This window comes from Monopterus albus, unplaced genomic scaffold, assembly GCF_001952655.1.
Source record: "Monopterus albus unplaced genomic scaffold, M_albus_1.0 scaffold116.1, whole genome shotgun sequence".
Lineage (NCBI taxonomy): Eukaryota > Metazoa > Chordata > Actinopteri > Synbranchiformes > Synbranchidae > Monopterus > Monopterus albus.
Genome location: NW_018127996.1, coordinates 310440 through 326460, shown reverse-complemented (window position 1 = coordinate 326460; position 16021 = coordinate 310440). Strand labels below are relative to the sequence as shown.

Sequence of the window (16021 nt, the reverse complement as noted above, 5' to 3'; positions counted from 1 at the left end):
TGTGAAGAGACCCCAGCCCTGATACTGGTTTAAACCCAAGAAATAATTGATGCATGCAATCACAAGTTGGTTCTCTGCCTAAAATTTGGGCCCATTATTTCATTAGATGAAGCCACGTTCTTTGTGCCAAAATTATTAGTGTGTCCAACACAGAAATTCAAATCCTGTTAGTCCTGATCACTTCTGGTCTTTTCAGACCATATCCGAGACAGTGCGACTTTCAGACCGGTAGAAAACACAGACCACCTTTAAATGCAAACATAAGTCAAAATGGTTGAACTTCAAATGGTTGATTTTTTCAAGCAGTTTTACAGAGAGGTCCTATCCTGGCGTGCTTTCTTGCATATGTAATTGGATGTTACTGTAAATAATTGCCTGGGCATGTGCCAGTGTGATGATGGTGATGATTTGTGTGTGTGTAGGCTCATGTGCTGTATGCGTGTAGAACGTGCGCATCATTCTGTATGTTTGTGTGAGTCGTTACATATGTGTGTGTGTATCTGTGTGTGTGCGAGTGCATCTGCCCCATCCGTACTCCACTCTCAAGTCCCACTGATTCTCCTTTCCAGCCATGTTGAATCCTCTTTTCCTTATCAGGCGAGCCCAGGCCTGCATCAGGCTCTCCTTGCTATGACAGAGGCTACAACAATAGGCCTGCGATACCGCTGCTTAGCGCTGCGTTTCGGAGGGGAAACCTGCCATGGGCGCAGATTAACTACAACACACACACACACACACACACACACAAAATAGATTGCAGCCTCCAAAACAAAACATTTTTCAGAATGCCTCCTCTTGATTAATGAAGCAATGACAAGAAGAAAAATATAATTTCTGAAACAGAAAAATCCGCCGCCACTTGTTAAACTTTAGGGCTACCTAACAATAAACATATTGGAGGTAGAGGGTGGGCAAAAAGGGTGAGATAAATGGCTTGAGTGATGGGCTGAATAATTTCAGGAGCATTTTTTGGTTGCACAGGCCCATATTCCTACCCTTGTACTAAATTACACAATAATCACACTCCATCGGCTGACAGCCTCTGCCTCTCTCTCTCTGTCCGAGGTGAAAATTAGGACAGTATCTTGACATTTTTGCTCTTCTGTAGTCTACATGGTAAAGCTCTCTGCTCCCAGCCGAAAGCAGCACACAGCCTGCACACGCACACAAATCCACCCATGCCCTCCACACTTAAATGCATGTCTACTCAAATAGGAGAACACACTTGTGCATATGTGTAAACACGTGCATTTAATAGGTATTCTCTTATGCACATCTACTATGGCAAAACATGAATTCGTTATCCTCTTTCAACACGAGACTCAACAGCAGTAGAGTTAAAAGAACAGTTTCATTTTAAACTATTCCCAGAATTAGACAGTCTAACAGAGATAGTCTTACTGTTATTTCTCCACTGACAGATATTTCCCTAAAGTGACTTTAAAAAACCCCTAAATATTTCACCTGGGATAGTGGAGAAATATAACACAACATCATTATGAGCACAATGATGTAGGATTCAAGGGTAATGATGTAACAGTGTGTTAAAACTAAATTGCTTATTTTATGTAATTAGCCTATAGCACTTACTGACTTTTATTACGTCCTTGTAACCTGTTTCTGAAATCACTACCTTTGTATCAGGGCCCTTGTGCAAAAATGTATTACTGTAGTAGAACTGTTTCATCATAAACCTATGCTCAGCAAAATTAGCTAAAGCACAACAAGTATATTAAGATAGAAGACAAGATAAAACCTGATTGTAATCTGGAATTAAGCAAGTCTTATGCATTTCAATTACCATATAATTTGCACTAAAAGGCCCTCAAAACACATAAAGACCAGAATTCTACTGAATCCAGGCTCATTACACTGCACCTTGACTAAGCCCCAGTAATTAGCATTGGTACAGGCATTGTACAGAAGCGGCAACACCCTCATCAACACACATTTACAACAGAGCTCTAAATCTGCAGCTCATTAATAGCTTGCCTCCCAATCAATTATTAACACCTACAATGGAAGCCAGGCACATCAGGGCCAGGCCTCTTACTCCAGGCAAACCGTGGGCCACCTTCTCCTCCTGGTTCTGTCCAGAATAGGTAATTACTGCTTTTAAAGACACCTGCTACTCAATAGCTTCGACCCAGACTGTTAATTTAGCCCCCTGATTGCAGACATTTATGTCTGAGTGTCACTATTAATTCGCGTTAATTTGGAGAGTGTGAGGAAGCTGGGCGGAGGCGTTGTCAGCAGCCGGTTGAATTTGCTCGTTGCTCACCTGCGTCAGGGCTGCGGCTGTAATTGGAGTCTAATGGTCTGATTGATCAGTGAGAGAAGTGAGGGATGAGATGGCGTTCTGGCAGCTCCATCAGTCAGACAGAGAGGAGAGGGGAGAGGGGGAGGAAGAGGAACAGAGCAGCCAAAGTGGCTGACAGCAACAGCAAAGCACAAGAGCTTGGGTGGTTTATTCTCTTTAGGTTTTTTTCCTCTCTCCTAATTTTTTTGTCTTTCTGTTACTCACTTGGAGCCCCCCTCATCTGTCTACCTCACCTTTGCCTTATGTGTTACAAAGTGTGCTGACCCAGGCTAGTTGCTTAGTTTTCAGTTCAGACTCTGGTATCTGTCTTCCAGTACAGTTGTGAGCCTTGTGTTTCTTTGATTTGAAATGAGCTAGCTATGTACTGTACCGTAAGCTACGAATTCTAATCTTAGAAAACATGACATGTAGAAAGTAGTTCAGTATTTGGATGAATTCAAACTATATGTGATCTAAGAATGATAGAGCATAAAAATAGCACAGTATGAGCTGTCCAGTACAGTTCAATGAGACTGTGGTAACAAGTCTTCAGCAGCAATCACTATAACTCCAGTCCCTCATGCTGAGTTGCGCCCCGGGGGTCTACAGACCTGCCACGGCCGACCCATCAGCTGTGAAATCTGCTTTCCTCTTTGATAAACGGTTGAGATGTGACCCTATCTCTGTCCAGCAGATGCCCAGATTTCCTGTCATGCTTTTTCCCCTCTGTTTTTTCCTGTCTCCCGCCCTCGCACTCTTCTCATTCTTTCTTTTACAAGCTTCGTACTTCTCTTTCCAGGCTTGCCTGGACAACTGTTTGTAACGCTCCACTCGCCGTTCTTTCTCGACACCATCCATCACTCCGCTCAGCTACTGAGGCCTGTCGTCCACCAGCAGCCAAAGCCACACTGGCTCCCACGCTGCAGCACATGCAGTTAGGCCAGCTCCAGCTCCCACTTGCTGCCTCTAGGGACCCCCCTCCTCTTACCTCCTCCCTCCAGAAGACTATACTCGTCAGACACCAGCCGGATCTAACATACTTTCCTCTTAAATGGCTCTGCACATGCCAAAGTGCTGCTCCTGTCTAGTTTAATGCAAAAGCTACTTAAATTCACAGTATTTTCATTATTTACTCTAAGCCACTTTAAGGAGTCATTACACTTTAGTCTCTCTCTGGGCGCCATGCCAAGGATTCAGAAACAGACCTATATGCACTGTACTTAGTGGCTCAACAAAAATAGCTTGACCTCTAAAAAGCCATATCTTAAATGATGTGTCTGAATGAAGGGATAAAACACGTTTGAGTTCAGAAAGGGCATATCAATATCTCACCTGCAGGTCAGGTGTTTCAAGCACGAGAGAGGTATCACCCTTGCTTTAAACCTGGCTGCCTTTGGGTAATTCATTCACCTCTGTGGTTTCAAAAAAATCTCAGAGTTAAAAGAGATTTGACAGTCAGTGGAGGTCACACTTCATGAGGCTGACTGAGACTGCCTCCTAGCTGAAGTAGAGCCTTTACTCCTACCACAAACACTTTCTCCCTCCTTCTGAACCCCAGTCTACATCACTGGCTGCCCTGACATGCATCAAAACTACCCCCCACCACCCTTTTCTCTCCTCCCTTTCCTCACACTCACATTTGTTATTTCAACTTTTCCCTCTCCAGGTGAGGCATCAGGGTTTGTTCCTGTCTGGATGTGTCAGTGTTTGAAGATTTACACAACTCCCTTGCCTCCCACTGAAATAACTGAGATAAATGTAACACCATATTAGGGATGTTGCCAATGGCTGCATGTTTAACAAGGCAACAGCTTGATGGCTAGAGGTTTGATAAAAAAAAAATAAAGAAATAAAGCCATGAAGCAATGCTACTGTAAATGAGATTATTCTCTAATGATGTGCAAGAATACAAGAACTGACTGATTGACTGAGTTTCTGGCATATTCAGCATCCAAGAAACAAAGTAAAAAGTTATAGCGAACCATAAAAGGAGGCTGAATAAAACAAAACACACCAGCTGGGTTGACCTAGCCTTTAATGAGAGATAGTGAGAAACTGCTAACAGCCAGTACCCCATTTGAGAGACGAAACTTAGAAAAGGAGGAGGGCAAGCATTGAAAGGGCCCCCATGAGAATAGACACACATGAGATCCTTAAAGGCAATATGCCAGAGTTTCTTCCTCTGCTTTTAATTGCAAGGGAGGTTTGGCATATTCTGTAACCCTTCCACAGCCTATTACAGGTGACGACCAGCACCTGCTCACTTAAAAAAAAAAAACCTGAGGAGGATCTGGAAAGTAGCAATGAATTCCTCAGAGGGCACTTAGTTAGGAACTTATCATCTCGCCAAAAGCCACAATCATTTTATGCATCGAGTTCTTCCTCTACTGTGATGTGATGAATTGGTGAAGTTTGTATCTACAGAAAACACCCAAGCAAAAAACATTCAGAAAGATCTTTAATATGACATTCCTTGCTAAGTCTGAAGGATATATGAGGGACAGTTAGAGGTTAGTTTTGGATGCCTTCCAGGGAAACACATGCAAAAATTGCTGGAGAAATAAATGGAATGTGTTACTTTGGAAAGAAACTTGAGGTGTTGCATTGTCAAATCACTTTTCCACAACCGGCTTTACCCCGAGAGAAGCCACATTTCATGGCTATAATACAGCCTGGGTTATTTAAAGCCACTGATGACTTCAAAACCATAAGGGGAGCTTAGAAAACAGATGAAACTGCTCTGAAATGATTTAATAAAGTTATGCGTTTGAGGAGTCTGGGAAAACGGGGGTAGGGCCTCTGAGTCCAACATCCATCACAGACTTTCCCTTAAGTTTCTCAACAGGATGAACATGAGTCTGGTTACAAATTTAATAGGAACTTCTTAATTAATCCAAATGCAGAATGGAATATCAAACCCCACGGAGGACTTGTCACTGCACCAGAGCAGCAGGTCAACATGAGCCTCTGCTGGGATCTTTTAAACAAGAGATAGAAAGCTGCTCCATGCATGGGTAACATCAGAAATAACGGACTGAAGCCTGGAATGAGCTACACATCTACCAATTAAAGTGTTTTGTCATAATATATGCAGATTAAATGGTTAAAATGGATGCACTTCAAAGGCTTTTGTTGGCGACCAGTTGGATGGTGGAAGGATCACCTCAGTAGGCTTAAATGGCATGGGAATTACCATTAACATGGGTTCAGATGTAGGACTAGTAATCATGTTGCTATGGCTGCTAAAGGCAAAGTCTGACCAAATTAAAGTATTTCACTACAGGTTTTATGATCCTGACAGTTTTAGTGATTAGCTTTTAGAGCAAATAACAAACATACTTTATAAAAGGGTGATAGGCTGTAACTAATGTCTGTATAATGATAATAAATCATTTATTAAGCCTTTACTGATTAGTAGTAAACCATTAATAATACCATTCGGGTCACCAGTTAGGGTTTATGTATCTTGCTTGTGTACTGTACATTTAGCACAACCTTCTTTTTAGTTTGCTTTTTAATTTATCATATGGACTCCCCAATGGCAGTTTGATCACTTGTCAAAAGTGCTTTAGAGCATCCTGAGCAAAATCCATTTATTAAGAATGAGTCTCATCACTTATAAGACTTTATGAAGAACCGCTCATTATATTCCTTCTAATAAAGCCCATAGACTTTGGTATGCTGCACTCAATACAAAACTGTCCAGCTGACATCAAAAACTCAATGGAACACTGTTTTATTTCAGACATTCTGGTTATTAACCCTGAACATATTTCTGATGGTACTGCCAAATCAAGGACTCCTGTCAGAAAAGAGAAAACATTAAGTGTAGTACTGAATTTCATCCTTCATTTTATCAACTTGGGGACACTGGAAAGAGTTAACCAGTGCTACTGTATAGACAAGTACAATTGTCTCTCGTTGCTTAACTTTGTCATATTTCTTGTCTATTACAATGTCCTTTTTATCTGATTTGACCAGTCTTGTACAGATTGTACAAGGCTCTTCACAAAAATTATGAGATGGGATCATGTGTTTTATTATGCTTAAAGCAGGGGCAGCACTGTGGTGCAGTGGTCAGCACACACTTCTGTAACTTACTAGTTAATTACTTCAGCTCTATTTGACTTTATTCTGTTTCCAGTTGTTTTGAACCTTTGCATTTTAAGTCTGTCTTGGTTCATTTTTGTTTCAGTTTGTAAATTGTTGCATACTCATGGTTGATTAATATTAGAAAGTGGTACCCTAATGTTAAAACATTATGCAGTCAACCATATCAAGACATACCAGTGCAGTGTTGTCAGTGCTCATCTCAATCTTCCCCTCAAAGGGTCCCCATGTTGTCCCCACAGGGAGCTGTTGCCGGCTGTGGATCCGACGCTCGCCATCTTTAAGGAAGGCATCCAGCTCTCCTAAAAACACAGCAGAACCCAACACAGTCAGCAACAGTGCTCTATATACCTATATACCGAGGTTCCAGATTAAATCACAGTGACACTCTGTCATTGTCCTGTCCCCTCAAACCTTCATGTGCGATCACATTATTGCCTCAGAGCCCTGCAGTAAACAGTGGAGGTTAAAGCCAAGCATTTTCCAAATGGATAAGCAAATCAAGTGAGCATCCATCTGATGGTGTACCTCAAATACATGGCACCCTAACCTTACTTGAAAGGTGTCTTGAGTTGAGATAATCTTTGTGAGAGAGTGCAGGCTCACTGGCTGGCAACAGAAGCTAGTGGCAGGCGTATTTCTGTTGTTCCAGGAAGGCTGGGCCCTTGTTAGTGTTGTGCAGAGCTCCAGTTAATTAACAGTGAAACAGGATAGCACTGCTAGTACTGCCAGTGCTCTGCTCACCTCCCTGACACCCCCTGCTATCTTATCGCTAAGATTCAGTGTACTTTTTTGTGGATGGTGATTAATCAAATAGTTATGATAAACCTCCATGGCAGACTGTGACATAGTTTACCAAGGATACCAAGGAGGATGTTTCACTGTGTACAGTATGTATATATAAATGTGTGTGTGTGTGTAAGTATGCAGCTCTCAGCTGTACATTCTTGACTGGTTGCCTTGACAACCCTAAGAAGTTTTGCTGGAGGAAGTGTGATGATTCAGACATCTGTAAGTCCTAGTTTAATAAACTTTCTGGACACAAGAACTTCAACAATCTCAGACAGAACATATTTTGATCAAGTCTGAGTCATGTTTGAAGCTCTCTTAAACGTGTCTGTCTGATCACTGGGTTGATCGTTGACAGTGTCAAAAACTAGGTCACCTACAGGACATCATTATTTTTATGGGACAAGTTGAATGGGCTGAAGTGAAGTTTCTGCATATGTGGTATAATGATCTATTCAGCCCTGTTCTGTTTTGTTAATATGAGCTGTGTATCTGCAGAACACGACTGTGTCCATCTGTTGTGCTGGTATGAAAATGCGCACTTACGCTCTCTCATATGCATAAACATGATCTACACATCAGGCTAGTGTTATTACCCGGCATAAATGACACCTTGCATATCATATACTCAAAGGTGGTCACTCCGGTAACAAAATGTCACCCATAATCCACTTGTTTGACCAAGCCTTTGTTAGATTTAAACAGAAAATCTGTGACACACACAAAAGGCATTTACTTATTTTTTTAGAGAACATCAATGTATTTTTTTGAAACAGGTCCAAAAATAAGATAATCTTGACAGTCTTTTCACATGCTTTTCCACTCTCCCCCTCCCATGTCCCTGCTGTTGCATGCTGTCTTCCTGGTGCTGCAGTGGAAGGCGGATAAGCTCATTACAGAGAAATAATTAAACAGTGGTGCACAGCTGGTCGTCATCACTGAGAGCAACAGCCACCGCTTGATGCATTCTGTTTGTCCTCAGATAAGACCCACGGCCTTTAACCGCTTGGATGCAAGTTCCTGTTAAGCCCTGCTTGACACACAGCTATAGTCATTCCCAGCCAGAGACTCTGAATCCTTTCCCCTTTTCTTTCTTTTTGGTATGCTTGGAGTAAAAGGGGGGAACAGGTACTGTAGGTATGAGAAGGGGGGCAAAAAGGGGTGCGATTCAATTTGTGCAGTTTGTGGTTCACCATGTTTAGGTGCCAGTTGCTTGCATCTCACACCAAATGTTGCCCGAGGACCTTGGCTCACAGATGGTTTGTCACATCTGTTGCAGATACTAGTGGAAGATCTCCACAAAAACACCTGCACATGAATAATGAGTTCATTTTATTGATAGCTTGTATGTTCTCCACAAGCATTTACAGGACTAATAACACTGCAGAAATATATAGACAGATGTGTTCTATTAGCAACTGGGCTACTACTTTCTTTTTTTTTTGTAATTATTGCTGCAAGAAGTCTACTGCCTATTTGTCATGAATAAATCTAGAACAAAATACTGAAGCCACAATTTTTAACCAGTCAAACTGAAAATGGCCACCAGAATCAAGAGGAAAGCTCACAGTGGGCTATTATGAGGTTTAACCAGCCCAGCGCCTGCGTTCTTTCATCAACGCTCATCATCCAATCCTCAAATGCCACCCACTTGGCAAAACATCAGCTCATGATGTGGCTTGAGAGCTGTACCACATCCTTCATATCCCAACCAACCCCTCTCTCTATCAACTTCACCCGCAACTACCACCCCTCAACCACCACCACCTACACCCTACCCCCCACCCCTCCCTCGATAAGATCATCATCTGTCGCTAGACTCTGGGGTCTGTTTCTGCACTCCACGCATACTTGGCAGACCAATGAATGTCCCTTTGTGTGAAGAGATCCTCCTCAGATAGCACCCAAGATGCTCCACACTGGCATCTGTTTGTGTTTTCATGTGTGTATGTGTGTCCTGTCATTCTTTTCTGTTATAGTGCAGAGGAACAGGGAACCTCATCTCTTTCTTCAGTGGCATACGACTGAATGCTAATGAGTGTCTCGGTGGCAGGGTGCCAGCCTGGTATACATGGGTGTGGACTATTGACAGAAAGAGACCCTAAAATATATTTATATAATGAAACAAATTCTTTAATATGCAAGTTTCTACTTTTATTTGTCATTATTTGATTTAATTTGATTATGATTGGAAAAATCACCTCATGTGCCACATGTATATTCTGTGTCAGTTGTTCTAGCTTGTCCTGCAAGGTGCATGGTGCTGACACTGCTTGATATTTTCAAGCCCAATACTACATAGTTTGTATGACTGCACCATAAAATCAAATGGGAACATAAATGGTTCTTGTACATAATTTGAACCACATTCCTGGAAATCTTTGGTATCAAATCTTTGGAGACATTCACATTTTTATCACAAAGTTCTTGTAAAGTTCATTTTAAGTTTGGTTTCTAAGTTACACTTTTCTGAATTTTAAAATACACAACTCTCTCATCAAGTTGCTATAACACCCAAATACAGAAGTTTTTGACTTAATTTTGAAGTGGAACTCATAGTATTTTCCTTAATTCCTGAAAATTCAATGGCAGATTCACATTTCACTGCAAATGCTTCTATTAATGCACATGAAGTGTAGATCTGAATTTTCTTAATGTAATTTCTGGCCTGGAGTAAGATCTCTGCTAGTTGTCAGAGATGATAAATAGCATCATCAACTTGCTACTGTAGGTTAACATTTGTTAAAGCAATGGGTCTGCTCGAGCCTTTTCAACATGAATTTTACTTCTCTAACTAGTTCAAAGAACCAACTTCAGTGCCTTCAGCACTAAATAAAATACTGTGATTACTGACACAGCTGGTGATTTACTCCACCTTTTATACGAGTTTATTAAGAGTAAAGGAAGATGTTAAAGGGAAACAAAGAACGACAGAATAAAGAAGTGGGAAAATATGTCTGAGCTTCGTACATCTGACGATCCCTCTTGATATCATGCAATACCTTTGAATCAAAGCAAACAAATGACTGCTGTTCAAAGTTCAATAATCTGTGTGTAGCAATTCACAGATGTCCTACTGAATCCCAGTCATCTCTACTGATAGGCCGTGTTATAGAGCCAGCAAATGGGCTATAAATTAATATACCATGAGAGGCATATGGGGTGAAATAGAATGCACTGTATCGGTTCAACAAAAGGTGCCACATCTTTAAAGCAGATAAGTGAGATGAAATTTTACAGCTGAAGGAGAAATGTCACAGAGCTTTGATAAGAGAGCGATGAACTTTCTGCCCCTCTACCCAAACAGCTATTATCAGGTCCTACTGAGCAAAATGCATCATTTATATCTCACAGCCCACACTATTATCTCAGAAAAAGACAGTTGTTTTAAAACAGCAGAGGAACCCCAGCACCAGCAGTGCCACCTCTTCTTCTCCTCCTCTCCCTTCTGCCCACCTCTTTCTTCCCAACCCGCCCTAACAAACCTAGACTGGCTGCATCTGGCCCTCAACAGCAAGGGGAAAGCTGGCCATTTGCTGGAGAGCAAGTTTCCAGGTAACCATGTGAGTTTGGCCACATGAGGAGGTGGGTAAAGGGGGAGAGGGAGGAAGGTGTGATTTGGTACCCCTTCAGGGCAGGCTTGTTTACAGGAAGTGGACGAATTGCAGGGTAAAAGTTAAACAAGCCACAGGGATTAGGACATTTTAGCTATGACACTCTATGCAGGCTGACAAGGGGGTTGTGGGATTTTGTGAGGGTTGCTTGGAGGGAAGTCTGCAACACCAAAAGGCCTGGCAATGCATGCAAAATGTTGTTTTCAAAGACTCAGCCAGGCTAACTGTTTCCCCCTAATTCCAGTCTTTATGCTAAATTAAGACAACTAGCTCCTGACTGCAGCCCTTAAAGGACAGATTAGAGTGTATCGATCTTTTCATGCAAGTTCCCACCAGAAAATGAAAATTATTCCTTAATAAAATGGCAAATCTTTGTTGTAGTTCTTTAACAGGACTGTGACAAGCCTGACCACCCACAACCCCGGCTTTGTGCTTCACTATATAAATAGCACACTCCTGCACTGGCACTGACATAAGCATTGGATGTATATCATGAAGTGTGGAATATGGAATAGTGATACTGGACTAGGTGTTAATGTGGAGATCCAAAGATCAGGATTATGCCATGACCACGACCCTGTTTCAGTCTGGACTGCAGTAATTAAAGTATTGAAGAAATGGGAAAGTTTAGATTAGTACAGCTGCACACCTACACCCACTCACACACAAGGACTTGGTCCTGCAGTACATTATCAACACGGAGACTGTTGTTTGGTGTCATTGAACAATTGAAATATACCAGCTGTCAAGTCCTCCATTTCATCAAAAGCTCGGTGAAGTTAACAGCAGGCTCGCTGACAACAATCTCTGAGACATCCATCTTTAGAGAAGCACTGCAATTTCTATTGATAGCATGTAAAGGGAGACAGCAAAACTTAAAGAATGACTGTCCTCACACAGAGATATCACCGCATCGCCGACAACATCTAGAGGACACACAGCACTCCTGCTGGAATCTGATTACTTTAAATGCTTTGCTTTAAATTTTCAGAACCATCAGAAGGACGTTTCTCCACCTCAGTGTGTCAGCATGAATGAGTAATTGATGGTGTTTGTTGGGAACGCATGTATTTCAGATGGATGGATAAAAAGACTATAGCTGCAAAAGGAAGTTGCAGTTGTGTGTGTATTCAGGCTTGTCACCAGTAAAACACAGCATGACATGAAATGGTTATATTTGGAATATATACCGGTAGAGATTAGTCTGACAAATCCTTATATGACTGAACTATGAACTATCAGAACAAGTTTTTAGCAAGGAAAACAAGTGAACATTGCTACTCTTGATATTCTGATGTTAATTCAGGAGCAGAGTATTTTTAAAGCGCTCCTGAATCTCCTCCCAAGTCAATTACCAGGCTGCACCTTCCCCTGGGTAATGGGGAGTACTGTTTTTTCCTGGGTGACCTAGTTGTCTTTTGTGAGTAGGTTTTAGCTGGAGCAGTTTGACAGTCAACAGATAAGATGGATTAAGCTTTTTTTCACACCCATTTTTGGTGTGAACAGCGTAAAAGCGGGTTAAATCAGTGAGTTTCAGGAGTATTTTTAAATGCCTGGAGATAGTGCGATAACGGAGCTAAACTTAAGTCCTGGCTGGGCTGGGAAGGTCAAGGTCGCGGCTTTGGAGAGCAGCTACCTGGCGACGGGGGCCGGCTCTCATCTCTCTCGGAGCAGGCTGAACACCGCAGCCGAGCCCACCTCTCATCACTCCTAGAAAAGATACACGAAGGGAGTTAAACAAAATCCAGGGAGAGCTTGACGGACGGCATCAAAGAGCAGTACACCCTTGCCTTGTGTGGGTGCCTATGAGTGTGTGTACAGTAAGCAAGTGTGTGAGTGTGGAGGAGGGTTATTTAGTCCGTGCTTGCATCTGCGTGCATGCATGAATGAGGTGAGAATGTGTGTGTACCTGTCTGTGTGTGTACACTGTAAAATATCATTCCTCCATGAGCAACCAGCTCCATAATTATGTTTTGATTATTTGCACGTACTAAAAAAAAACAGCAATTAATCTGTTAATGTAAGACAGAAAATAGAAATATGATGTACATAGTAAACAACCCAGTTTACAGAACACTAAAACAAGATCACAATTTGAGAATGTACTGTAATTTGTACAACACCCACACTGCCTCCTCTTCTTACCTCCCCCAAACCTTTCCTGAGGCATGCTTAACATGCACATAGGAGCCATATGATCATGTGACACAGCTCAGCCAATCCTGAATTCATTTGACTTCTTAAGCTGCGCAATGATGAAGCCACTTGAGCAAAAGAAAAGGTGAAGAGGCGACTGAAATAACAAACAAATCACAGCGATGCACTGGAACAAACACCGTGTGTAACATGTTTGTTTATCTCATGTCACATCTGGCCGACACTGAGGTTCTTGGTTCGACACATTTCTGAGAGGACATATTTAGACACTTTTTGTGGACGTCTATTCCCTCACTGCTCCCCATGTCGGTGACAGGGGAGAGTAATCCTATACACAGGCTGCTATTGTGAAATGAGAAACTAGCCTCCTTCACTGCCAGACACCAGATGCACCTCTCTCCCTCTCTCTCTCTCTCTGTCTGTCCTAATCTGTAAACGACTTAAAGGAGCCTTATCTCCGGGCTCTTCTGCTTCATTTCATGCTTGATTTACTTTAATTTGTCTGATAGGGCACAAGGATTTGGAAATGGCCCATCTTTCGGTGGAAAATGTTCTGATTTTTCTCTGGCATTGTTATGTGGAGGTTTTTGACTTTTCTCTCGCCCTCTCTCTCCCTCTCTCACTCCTCCTCCTCTTTCTCCATATCCATCTCTCTCACACTCACCCTTTTCCTCGCTCTCTCCCTCCCGCTCTCTTTCTTTTTTCATCACCTCTGTGTTTTTTTCTTTGGGGGATCTTGCTCCAGTGCAACAGTCTGTTTGAGTGCATTTAGATTTGAGCTAACACAGCAGAAATAAGTTTTCCATGAAGTGTGATTTTGTGATGGGCGACGGCAACACCGGAGTTGTGTTTGCCTTTCAGATCCACATTGGGCGCAGAGCAGCCGAGTGCTTCAAACCACAAAGATCTTATGTTTAAGTTAAGAGGCGACTGGCCCTCCACTTTAGTAAGTGGGTGAGCGGCTGCTGCTGATAAAGTTGCTCCACAATGAGGGACAGGGACAAGCGACATGTCTACAGATGCCTCGCGTTCTTTTTCTCCTGGCAGAACTCAAGTACTTGCATGGCTGTCTGGCTGCTCCTGTCACCAAGACATTTTCCCCGCTTCTATTTAGTGACTGAATGACAGTAGAGGCACTGAGCTATGATTAGAGAGAAGCCCATATCTTACCAAATCCTGAATAATCTCCATCCCCTCCCACCAATGAGCAAGGCACAGAGGCTGCACAAAAAGCCAGGGAAAAAGAGACAAGGAGAATGGGCCAAGTTGTCCTGTGTGTACAGAGATGTCATAGAGTTGCACTGGCCCCTTCTATACACTCAATATGACCACTGAGAGGCAAGAGAGAAATCTAAATTCATTCAACCTCAGTCAGTCTGACTAATCTGAGCAATGGTAGTTGTAACCAGAGAGACTATTTGAAATTCAAATCTGTCCGGAAAAGCAGTTGATAAAAAGAAAAACCCTTCCACATGAAGTGGAGGTCTGTATTAAACAGTTCAACTTGTTTTCAACTGTTGGTTACATGGTGGCTTTTATAAAAAAAAAAGACTTCAATTTCCCACTGACATGACATGAAACGTCACTAACCCCACCTCTAAAACAATGTGCATAAATAAATGGTTAACACACACGTTCACATAGAGGGAGAAGCAGGGAGACCATTGAAATTCATCTCACAGCCTGAATTTACTTAACTGCGGGTCTGTGCGCAGTGATAAACGGAGTGATGATCCGGCAACACGTCTTTATCCATGCTTTGCTTTAATTAACGGCGGCTTGTTTGTTGAAAAGATGATTAATATGCCAATGAAAATTGCATAATTGAATACCACAACACTCGCACAATCAGGGAGGAACATGTCATTTTTTATTAACTTTTTATTATCATTATTATTACTATTATTTGGTATTTTAATTCACTTGACAGACCAGTGGGCCAAGCTGGGCCCAGCTGTTCATCACCAATGGAGGATTTCACAGGAGGGGGCCACTGTTCTGGTATCAATACCTATCAATGTGAAGGCTGTGAATGTGTGTGTGTGAAAGAGAGAGAGACAGTGGGGAAGGAGGGGTTTTGGGAGAGATGGAAGGGACTGGGCACATTCCTGTGGACACCAAACTGAATGAAAGAGTCATGCTTATGAAACTAAACAGTGAGATACAAAGGCCTTGAAAAGTCATGCATGAAAAAGAACTACAAACCAATATTCAAGTATAAGCTGTAGTTTTATTTTTAAAAAGGCCAAAAAAAAAGAAAAATTCCACAAGTTTCAGTTGAGCAATCCAGCGTTTACTATTATATCCCCTAGCACAGCTTGCCTGAGATTCACTGTGTTAATACTAAATACACACATCAAATATTCAACCAATTACAGTGATACCTCTCAGAGAAACATGCAACTACAGCACAGCACCAGGGAGGGTAAGCACCGCAGACAAACATATTCAAAGAGCTAAAGAAACACATGTCCCTGGGGGGTATAAAGATCACTGCCAGCCACACCGTAGGGCTTCATATTTAGCAACAACTCTACTCTCTGGACCTGATCATGTGAAACAGTAATCGCAGTAGAAAGATGGCATTGTGAGCAGACAAAAATTTGCTTAAAATGCAGACAAAATGGTTGGAAGTGAATTGATTGATTTTTTGATTTGATCTGATTTGATTCATTCTTTCAAGCATGTAAAGACAGTTGATATGTCAACACACATAATTTTACACATATCCAACAAATGCTAATCCAATATCAATTTGCTTATACCTAGTACATGCTTGAATGGAGTAGGAAGAAGTCAGACTTATCCAGTCCTACCCCATGACATCATCTTACCATCATTGGTTTACAAGCAGTATCTCTACATAAATAATTCTCTTCTACACCACACAAGTAATATACTAAAAAAATTATAACAGAGTGTTAACATTCTTACATAATTACATTCTTAAATAATTATCTTCTACACCACACAAGTAATATACTAAAGAATTATTACAAAGTGTTAACATTCATACACCACACCCACAATGTTCCATCTAATTAATCATTAA

General features: G+C 41.7%; 1 protein-coding gene across 3 annotated transcripts in view; it reads right to left on the bottom strand.

The window, feature by feature from the left end:
* zfpm2a (zinc finger protein, FOG family member 2a) overlaps nucleotides 1-16021 on the bottom strand; it is a 113944-nt gene that overhangs the window by 53294 nt on the left and 44629 nt on the right. For all 3 annotated transcript variants that reach the window (XM_020611607.1, XM_020611608.1, XM_020611606.1), the window contains one exon: nucleotides 6587-6711. In XM_020611607.1, the coding sequence (XP_020467263.1) occupies nucleotides 6587-6711 (125 nt within the window). The remainder of the gene's footprint in view (nucleotides 1-6586; nucleotides 6712-16021) is intronic.